The sequence below is a fragment of the Micromesistius poutassou genome (genome assembly GCF_964030765.1).
Source record: "Micromesistius poutassou genome assembly, chromosome: 5".
In the NCBI taxonomy this organism is placed as follows: Eukaryota; Metazoa; Chordata; class Actinopteri; order Gadiformes; family Gadidae; genus Micromesistius; species Micromesistius poutassou.
In genome coordinates this window covers 20,583,417-20,594,141 of record NC_140275.1, presented here as the reverse complement: position 1 = coordinate 20,594,141, position 10,725 = coordinate 20,583,417, and the positions used below count along the sequence as shown (strand labels likewise).

General features: G+C 51.9%; 1 protein-coding gene across 5 annotated transcripts in view; it reads right to left on the bottom strand.

The window, feature by feature from the left end:
- Positions 1-266: 266 nt before the first annotated feature.
- The window catches only part of ep400 (E1A binding protein p400), a 36,396-nt gene continuing 25,937 nt past the window's right edge, over positions 267-10,725 (bottom strand). For 3 of the 5 annotated variants that reach the window (XM_084468691.1, XM_084468687.1, XM_084468689.1), the window contains 13 exons: positions 10,501-10,557; positions 10,307-10,385; positions 9,274-9,453; positions 9,093-9,135; positions 8,714-8,814; positions 7,682-7,871; positions 7,203-7,318; positions 6,609-6,803; positions 5,147-5,321; positions 4,115-4,320; positions 2,389-2,529; positions 1,226-1,303; positions 267-1,113 (listed from right to left, as the gene is read on the bottom strand). In XM_084468691.1, the coding sequence (XP_084324817.1) occupies positions 805-1,113; positions 1,226-1,303; positions 2,389-2,529; positions 4,115-4,320; positions 5,147-5,321; positions 6,609-6,803; positions 7,203-7,318; positions 7,682-7,871; positions 8,714-8,814; positions 9,093-9,135; positions 9,274-9,453; positions 10,307-10,385; positions 10,501-10,557 (1,870 nt within the window). In that variant the 3' untranslated portion in view covers positions 267-804. The remainder of the gene's footprint in view (positions 1,114-1,225; positions 1,304-2,388; positions 2,530-4,114; positions 4,321-5,146; positions 5,322-6,608; positions 6,804-7,202; positions 7,319-7,681; positions 7,872-8,713; positions 8,815-9,092; positions 9,136-9,273; positions 9,454-10,306; positions 10,386-10,500; positions 10,558-10,725) is intronic. The other 2 variants (XM_084468688.1, XM_084468690.1) reach the window with 2 other exon arrangements.

The window sequence follows — 10,725 nt, the reverse complement described above, 5'->3', positions numbered from 1 at the left end:
ATGACACACTTCTTCCAACAGATTTGATTTAGCTACCGCGGTCTGTTATCTGATGGGCCGTAGCGCTGGGGAAAAAGTATTCAAGAGGCAAAGTGTTAACCACAAAAGATTTAATGAAAAATGAAACGTAAATCAATTAAAACTGTGTATAAAACAAAACACTTTATTACAATTAGGCTGAAAAAAGTCAGATGAAAACACGACTACTTTACAAGTACAAATGCCTTCCATTGCTATTTACAAGTTCCCCCCCGCCCGCCCCCCTCCCCAACATCAATAAAAAAAAGCAAATGTCTGATGCAACACAAAATACTAAAGAACATGTTTACAGATTACTTATTACAATAAAGAAAACGATCTGATGGACTGAAGGAACGTGCATTATCTTCCATTCAATTTCTATAAACAATCACGGACACCATAAAAAGGACTATGTGTGAATACACTTATTCTAACGGACAGGTAAGTCCCCGAGGGGGGTGTCACCCAGACGTCCGGGCAACAGGAGAAAAACGGTTTTAATAACGATATCCGTCGTGTGTGTGTGGCCACTGCTCTTTTCTTTTCTCACGTCGGACGTCGATGGTCCACAAGATCAGAACCGAGTCTGATCAGAGTCACACGAGGGGACGATCGCGGGACCAGGAGGAGATGCAGATCCACGTCGCGGGAGCATCTTCACAGCGGCGGAGGAGGAGGAGGAGGAGGAGGAGGAGGAGGAGGAGGAGGAGGAGGAGGAGGAGGAGGAGGAGGAGGAGGAGGAGGAGGCTTCCTACTGTTCCCCGGGGGCGACACCCCTCCCCTCTAGCTGCCCCCCCCGCTGGGCTTGGCGGGGGCCTTGGCCCGCACGCCCCCCTGCCGGGCCGGTCCCTTGGCCCCGGGGGCCTGGGCCGGCTGCCCTCCTGGGGGGTCGGCGGCGGCGGCGGGGGCCTGCTGTGCGGGGCTGTGCGGGGGAGGGGTCTGGATCTGAGGCACGGCCGTCACGACCTGCTGCTGCTGCTGGAGGATCTTCTGCTGGACCACCTGGGCCGCGGCCGCCACCGCCGGGATCATCTGCACCTGGGCGGGGGCCGAGGGGGCGGGGGGGGGCAGGGTCACCGTCTGGGTCTGGATCTGGGGGGGGGGGGGGGCGGGGGGGGCGGTCACACACAGCTCATTAGGTGGGCGTCTGGGATCAGGGAGCCAGGAGCTCAGCCTGGAGGGTGATGCCAGGGGCGTCACTCACCTGCTGGGGAGAGGAGACGATCTGCTGGATGCTGGGCACTGTGGACTGCTGCTGGACTATGGTCGGCAGCTTAGCCACCTGGAACACAAACCACCAGGACGCCCTTCATCACTCTGGCCTCTGAACACTTTCATCAAGGTTGAAGTGACTCAGCTCGTAACATATCTAATAGGGCTGCAAGAAATGACCCGAGGCTCTAATCGAATGCACGGTTCAGGTCTCAGCAAAGGAGACGAGGACTTTTAGCGGCTGCGTTTTATTTCTTGGCGCAGCAAGGGTAACATGAGGAGGTCCGCAGTAGTTTCAACCCGTGTGTGTGGTCTCTGTGCGTTACGTCACACAGCAGCTCCACTGGCCACCAGTTTTGACTAGTGTTTTATCACTGTAGTGATTGCAGGATACGTCTCATTTCGCTGTCGTCGGGCTATACCTTAGAGCAGGATACTTGGTGATTGGGCTTTTGTGTAGAATAGTGAACAGACGATGGCTCTACAGAGGGGAGGCTGTCCTCTCTGACAGACAGATGGGGCTCACATCTGCGATCGCCTATTTCGTGTCTTTCCAGATTGAGACCATTTTACATTCCATTAGAAAATCCAATATCACACTTAAAGAAAAGGGTCTTTCCAACTGCATGCGCCGCTGTGGTGATAGATAGCGGTTCACCACAGCAATTCTATGCTGAGCTACATTTCAGTTTGGATGCCATTGTTTGTCAAATTGAACCAGAGGAACTTGGCCCAGCAGCCCAGCCCCCAACGTTGTGGAACAAACCTATTTCAGTCTCAACAACAACGACTGAGTCAGGGACAAGGCTTTATTTCTGACGATAATGATGTATCTTGCCTCAGTACCAGTGCCAAAATACATGGAGATATAATGTCAAATGTATAATCAAGATGTTGGAGAAATGACTACAAAACCATTTTCGATTACAATTTTTGACTCTTTTACACGTTTAAACCCCTAGGGGGTATCTTGTTTAATGTTAGTGAAGAGTGGACAGGACTATAAACCCCGGAGGCCAGGAGTGTGACGGAGGGCTGTAAAGGAACGTGCCTCAACAATCTCACTGCATTATGCCTCATATTGCCTTTCTGTGCATGTCTGACATGAGTGGCCCCCTGGAAGTCGTGGGGGGGGGCCCTGTATGTGGGCTGTACCTGGATCTGCTGGGCCCCAGTGGGCTTCTGGGCCTGGGCAATGGAGGTAGTGAAGAACTGGGTCTTGATCCCAGGCTGTAGTTGGGTTGTGGCGTAGGTCATCTTCTGTTGTCCGGGCTGGGCTGCCTGCACAGTCACCTGCTGGGTGGACACACACACACACACGTTAGAACTCTATGCATGCAGCTCAATTGCCAATCTTAACTCTCCATTGGCCATGATATACAAGATGTTGATAATGGGATTTTGGCATGAAATAAGACATATGTATAATTATCAGCAATAACTATATTTCATTGAACCCAAAAAAGCCCCAATGTCACGTTGAACTACATATTTTGTACCGTGGATGAAACCACAATCGCAACCACAAAGGTTATGCAAACCCTGACCCAGGCCTCCACCCCAAATCCTGACCTCCACCCCAAACCCTGACCCAGGCCTAGGGCTGGGCGGTATATCGATATTTAAAATATATCGATATTTTTTCAAACGAGATATGGAACGAGATGCTATCGTCAACATCGATATAGTTAATTTGTGTTGAACTTACAGCGCATTTGCTCCAAAAAAAGCTGCTCCGAGCTGCGCCTGCCGCCTGCTATTTCCTCTGCTTCAGAGTCCTGTACGGGTTCGGGTACCCGCACAATTTGGATGAAATGGGTGAAAAATAATGTACTGTGTCGGACACGTGTGTGGGTCGGGTCGGACGTAGAGGATTCCAGTGATGAGGCTCCGCAGTATCGGGACGAAGTTGCTGCTTATATTGATTACAAAACACCTGAAGACGACTCTTTTGGTGCGTTATCGTGGTGGGGAGAGCACGGTCGTTCATTTCCCAATATTGCTCAGATTGACAGATTTATCCTCGCCATCCCTGCTCAGTGCATCCAGCGCAGCAAGCGAGCGAGACTTCTCCGGTGCTTGATATGATATTCAGGTTTAGAGGTTTAGCAATTTATAGCGGGTCTGGTCGGGTGCAGAATGTAATTCGCGCAACTGTCGGAACACGGGTCGGATGCGGTTCTAAGCATTGCGCATATGGGCGGTTGCGGGTTTGCAAAATAAGACCCGTACAGGACTCTGCTCTGCTTATCTCTCTCCGTCCCGCTCAGCCTCTGGCTCACACACACTCTGCCCCGGCCCCGCTCTTCCACTCACGTCACTTTTTAAAATCCCCTTCAGAGCGAAAAATGTCCATCAAACGCATTTGCCACATCTTGCTCCGACTGTTTTTGACTGACTCATTTTAAAATGTTTAGCTACCCTGGCCTACACCCAAATTTAGGATTTAGTTTGCAATCAGCGAGGCAGGTTAGTGAGCACAGCGACGCAGGCAGGCGGGAAATGAAAGCGAGTTGGAGCAGCACGGCAACGGCAACTATGTTATTGCGTCAACAAACATCGATATATATCTTATATTGACATTCATGACATTCTTATATTGAAAATATCAAGATATGACTTTTGGTCCATATCGCCCAGTCCTACCCAGGCCTCCACCCCAAACCCTGACCCAGGCCTCCACCCCAAACCCTGAACCAGGCCTCCACCCCAAACCCTGACCCAGGCCTCCACCCCAAACCCTGGCCTCCACCCCAAACCCTGACCTCCACCCCAAACCCTGACCCAGGCCTCCACCCCAAACCCTGACCCAGGCCTCCACACCAGAGTGTGGCCACACGTTCTGCGTTCCCCGCCACGCTACTGGGCGAGCGGGGCGTACCTGCAGCGCCGCGGCGGCCATCTTCTGCTGCGCGGTGGCCTGGGCCTGCTGCGGCTGGCCCGCCTTCTGCTGCGCCGCCGCCGCCGCCGCCGCCGCCGCCGCCTGCTGCAGCTGCTGCTGCTTCTTCAGGAGCAGCTGCTGCTGCTGCTGCTGCTGCTGCTGCACCTGCTGCATCTGGGGGAAGGGCGAGGTCAGCACCGCCCCGCCTGGTGCACGCACACACACGCAGACGCAGACACAGACACAGACACAGACACAGACAGACAGACAGACACAGACACACACAGAGACACAGAGACACAGACACAGACACAGACACACACACAGAGACACAGACACAGACACACACACACACACACACACACACACACACACACACACACACACACACACAGGGTTAGTTCATCACCTGGAGGTTAGGCGGTACACCCTCTCTTCAAGGCAAGGCAACTTTATTTATAACGCACTTTTCATACACAAGGCAGACTCAAAGTGCTTCACATGTAAACACTGTCATACAATAAAAGAAAATAATAGATGAGTAAAAAGTAAAATAGATAGAAAATAAAGGCAAAGTTTAAATAAATATATTTTAGAAAGGCAGAGTTAAAAAAAAATGCATTTTAGAAGGTGAGAAAATAAAGGCAAAGTTACTAATAAAATAAAAAATAGAAGCATTGTAGATTTAAGATTTCGCAGAAAGCTAAAGCAAACATAAAAGTCTTCGGTCTTGTTTTAAAAGCTGTCAGAGTTGGGGGCAAGTCTTAAATCCTCAGGGAGTTTATTCCAGCTATTTGTTGCATAGTAACTAAATCCTTCAGGGGGTGGAAGAGAGTACACGGTGTGTACTCTGTGTTTCCCATGAGTTACCTAGACTAGAATGGCCCGCCATAGTGGTATTTCACCTGCCACGGTTCACAATTAACACCATTTTTAACACCATTGTTGTAATGTTTCCACTGACACGTCTGCGTTCCCAAGGTGAGTAAAGTTAAGGCCCTTTTTGCACTTCATGTCCCCCCGGGAACTCGCCTGCTTTCTGGGCCGGTCCGATGGCCACGCTGAGGCCCGCCACCGTGACGGGCAGCGTGGTGACGCCGCCCGACGACACCACCGCCGGCACCGACACCACGGGGGGCTTGGTGAGGGTCACCTGGGCCGTCTGCCCCGCCTGCGCCTGCAGCTGGCCCTGGGTGGGCATCCGCGCCTGGGGGAGAGACCCCCACAAACACAGCGTTGGCATCGGGTTGGTCTGTGAAACCCGACGGTTTCAGCGGCCACACTGGTGACGACAACCCAGCGGAACTGAAGGGTTTCTGGGGTTTTCTTTTGAGAGAGCCGTCCCGGAGGAGTCGCTGGACGGAGGAATATCTAGACATTCATTCATCTGATGATAGACAGTGCAGCGTGGCTGAGAACTGTGTGTTTTTGGGTGTCCCGGGGGGGGGGGGGGGGGGGGATGTCAGAGATCTCGGTCAGACCCTGGGCGGGCCTCGTCCCAGGGTCAATGGCAAGCTCTGTTCCTCTGGGTGGCGCTGTAACCTGCAGCGCACGGAACTCAGCGCAGAGGCAAAGGAGACGCCACCCCATGTTTAAGACTTTTTTTAAGACCTTTTTAAGACCATTAAGAATACAATTTAAGACCTATTTCACCGCCATACTGGCGAAAAAAGTATGAAGGATATGAAGTAAAATTGACGTCCCAGAATTACTTAGTTACATTTATTTACTTTAATTACAAAGTCAATAAATGTATTTACATTCAACAGAATGTGAGTACACAGAACTGCGCGTATGCATGATATGCAATGCTTCATTAAAAAAAAAAACGTAGATCCTAACTAGAGACATTGTAGACGACATAAAATGGTTGTGGTTAATCTACCGGTTACAGTCTGCCGCAGTATGCCTGGACTGTCAGAGGGAGTCTAAAACATTGTAGAAACAGGTAACAAGACGCCTCAAAGCAGCCCCAGACAGAATGTACCCACCATAGTAATGTGGCTTATTGTCATTGCACCAATCAGAAAAGGTATACCGGTATACCACCCACAGGTCCTACACCACAGAGATAACCTTAATATACCTGAATGTTATAATCTTAAATCGGAGAGAGTGATCTTTAAATCACGCCAGAGTTCACACTATGGGTGGCTTCCTGCGTCTATCCAAGCCAAGGTTTCTCCCTTCTGCTGCTTAGAAGAGGGAGTGCAGAAACCAGTCCGCTGGAGGTGTGCACACTAACGACACACCAACTTCACACACATTTACCTTTACATTTAGGGCATTTAGCAGACGCTTTTATCCAAAGCAAATTACAATAAGTACATTTATCGTAAGAAAGAGAAACAAAAATATATATATCGCTGTCGGTACGGTAAGGTATCTTCATAGAACCAAGTGCCAAGCACTAACAATCGCCAGGTTAACCACACAGCCTTCTACTCCGACGGTTCTGTCTTGCCCCCACTGTGCCTCTGTCTTTTTCACGTACCAGCCGGGCCACCTGCAGGCCTGCCACCGTGGTGCCCGTCAGCACGGCCCCGGTCCGGGGCGCTGCCACGGCCCCCAGCTGGGCGCCGGCCTGGGCGGGCTGCACCTGGGCCCCGGCCTGCTGGCCCGCCACGCCCACCGTCGCCCCCTGCTGGCTCAGCTGCAGCTTCTGCTTGTGCAGCTTCATGTTCAGCTCCTGGGGACCAGAGAGCAGACGGGGTGAGGTCTGGGGCTGAGGACGGGGGGGGGGGGGGGGGGGGGCAGGGGACAGACAGGGTGAGGTCTGGGGCTGAGGACGGGGGGGGGGGGGGGCAGGGGACAGACAGGGTGAGGTCTGGGGCTGAGGACGGGGGGGGGGGGGGGGGTCAGGGGACAGACGGGGTGAGGTCTGGGGCTGAAGGGGGGGGGGGGGGGGGTCAAGGCCCAGTGTCCTTGAGAGCTGTCTCACACTCATGTCTCACAATGAACTATTGTATTCACTGCAATTCATTTACTAAATGACTATATACACTATACATTTCAATAAAAAGTTAATAAATACTATAAATGTACTTTATTAACTTATTATTATTAATCAAATAATGAACTTGTTTACCTGGGGCTTGCCCACGCCCTTGATCTGGGGCGGGGGGGCCTGGTGGTGCTGCTGTCGGAGCATCTGGATGTGGGCCTGGGTCAGAGGCTTGCTCTGGGGCAGCTGCATGCCGGCGGCTGTGGGAGGGAGGGACGAGGCTCGTTAGGTTATTCTGAAGTATAATTATTACACTCAGTCTTAAAGAAGTCTTTAAGCTTGAACGCTTATAACACATTTAAGTCTGGAAATAGAAGATCAGTACATAGTACTAATATACTAATATACCCAACTTATTAAAGCTTGAGTGTGATAATTACATTAGTACTATGTACAGAACTTCTATTTCCAGACATGCAAAGCACAAAGGCGTATTAGCTCGTGTTGTCAGTCCCTGTCCATGAGCCAGTCTACAACAAACTTCTAGATTTAAAATACATAAAAAAAAACTGCCATTAATAGCCATTCATTTCCCTCAGCCAATCAGAGGGGGCCCCACCCACCTGGGGTAACCTGGGTGACCAGCGAGCGGGTTTGGGACTGGGCGGGGCTTAGCGTGGTGGTCACCACCGCGGACGCAGTCACCGGTGCGCCCGCCCTCACGGCCTGGCCCGCCGCTATGGCGACCACCTCGGCGGGGGCGGCGGTGACCCTCTGCTGGGCGTGGACCTGAGGTCCCGCCCCGGCCACAGGCTGGAGGAGGAACACACACACACACACACACGATTAGGACATGTCAATCAAACATTTGATTGATGGTTATTAGTATACATTATTTTGTGGTACTTTTTTTTTTTTATTTTTTTTTTTTAATACTTTGTTTTGATACTTATTAATACATAAATACATAGTACCATTGTGCTTGTTTGCATGTGAATATCTCAATGTACGGTTACTTTCATATCGTTTAATGTTTGACCCAATTTGACCCCTGTGGGGCGGCATTAGCTCAGGAGGTAGAGCGGGTCGGCTGGTAACCGCAAGGTTGCTGGTTCGATCCCCGGCTCCTCCTAGCTGAGTGTCGTGGTGTCCCTGAGCGAGACGCCTCACCCTGACTGCTCCTGACGAGCTGGCTGTCGCCCTGCGTGGTCGACTCCGCCGTCGGTGTGTGAATGTGTGCATGAATGGGTGAATGTCAGTCAACACTGTAAAGCGCTTTGGATAAAAGCGCTGTATAAATGAGGACCATTTACCAATTATATGCCATATCTTAGATGATCAAATTGAGAGTATCTTTGTACTCAAAACTGATTTCAAAATCTAATTAATTCCAATTCAATACTTGAGGGCGGTTATCAGCAGGGACAACGAAGACAAATGGCTAGCCACTTCATCTTATTTCAATTTAATTCAATGATCGTCTGGATGATTGTATTCCAGGGACAGTGTTATCCCGTCTGGGCCGGTCCTGTGTGCTCCTCCTGGAGGTTCTCAGCGTGTGTGTGATGGGGAGCGGACCCCCAGACAGCACTGTGCTCCTCCTGGAGGTGCTCGGCGTGTGTGTGATGGGGAGCGGAACCCCAGACAGGACTCACAGAGAGGGTTCCTGGGATGACCGGCGACGGCAGCCGCTTGTTGGCCTGGAAGGGGCTCTGAGGGACTCCGGCCACCGCGTTCACGATCCCCCCTACGGTGACTGGGCGATGCCATGAAAACATCACGTTAAAAAACAGGGAACCGTCAATGTGCTTTCTTTGGGTCTATGAATGTGTGAACGTTTGCGTTAGCGTGCAGTGTGAGAGTGCACACACGTTAGTCTGTTGGTCAGCGCGCGTGTGTGAGAGAGCGCGTACACGTTGATACACGTTGATCTGTTGGTCAGTGCGCACGTTGCAGTGTGGGTGAGTGTGTGTGTGTTGATGTGTGACATGTGTGGGTCAGTGCGCGCTTTGATATGCGAGAGGCAGAACGCACCGGCCTGGATGGTTCCCACCGTACCGTTCTTGATGGCTCCGGCCTGCAGGAGAAACACACTCGTTAAAACCCTCCAATGAGCAAAGAGCACCACCACCCCCCCCCAGCCCACAGCGGTCTACACCCCCCCCCCCCCCCCGCCCCCCCCCAGTGGTCTACACCCAGCTCCAGTGAGGCTCACCAGGACGGCGGCGCTGGGCACGGCGGCGGCGGTGGCCACGGTGGCGGCCTGGGACACCCCGGCCGCGCCCGTCTGGCCCGGGACGGTGGCCTGGGCCTGGCCCGGGGCGGCGGGGGTCTGGCCCGCGCCCACCTGCTGCTGCTGGGCCAACTGCTGAGCCCTCTGCTGCTCCGCCAGTGCCTGGGAGCACACACACACACACACACACGTTAACACACATACACACACACACACACGTTAACACACATACACACACACACACACGTTAACACACATACACACACACACACACACACACACACATACACACACACACACACACGTTAACACACATACACACACACACACACACACACATACACGGACACACACGTTAAAGCACACACACACACGTAACACACATACACACACACACACACGTTAACACACATACACACACACACACGTTAAAGAACGTACACACGTTAACACACATACACCGACACACACGTTAAAGCACACACACACACACGTAACACATATACATGGTCATACTGTACATGGTCACGCACACACACACATATACATGGTCACATTCACACAGGTCGACACACATCAGAAATTTAAATACATGGTCTCTCACACACACACACACACACACACACACACACACACACACACACACACACACACACACACACACACACACACACACACACACACACACACACACACACACACACACACACACACACACACACACACACACACACACCTCATCTTCACACTTCCAGCCTTCCGGCTCAGTTTATGCTGCCCATTCAGCACCTATTTCCCTCCCTACCGCCCTGGAGGGAGGATCTCCCCTACTCAGCATTTCTCCCCTTGGCTGTGGGTTTCATCCCGCTTCCCTTTAGAGGCATTAAGGGCGAAGGGAGCGTCATAAACAGTGGGCCTGTGAAGCCCTGGGAGACTAGAACTGTGATTAAGGGCTCTGCAGACGACGACAGGACGGCCACCGCTGGCGAGCCGTCACCGGGGCCCAGAGACCCACCTTCTTCTCCTTGGCTATCCGCTCGGCGCGCTGGGAGGCCACCTGGATGGGGGGGAGGGGCTTGTCGTAGCTGATCCCGCTGGGGAGCACAGAGACAAGACAGGCGGAGGAGGGCCGCGGTTAGCCTGGGGTGTTTGTTGACGTTGGCATGAGAGAGAGAGAGAGAGAGACAGAGGAGTCCAGGCCAGCCTTACCTCTCCGCCAGCACTGACGCGTGCTTGGGATTCTTCTGGAAGGGGTTCATGCCAAGCCTGGAAAAATTGGATGGATGTCGATAAATATCCAAAGTCACTCCATTTATACTTGGGGATTATTTGCTCCAAATAGTTTAACAGTTTTTAAATGTCACTTTAATTTAGGTCCAATTTGATATATACCGTTTATTTATATGTTTTTCATCCAATAAGTCACCCAACAGT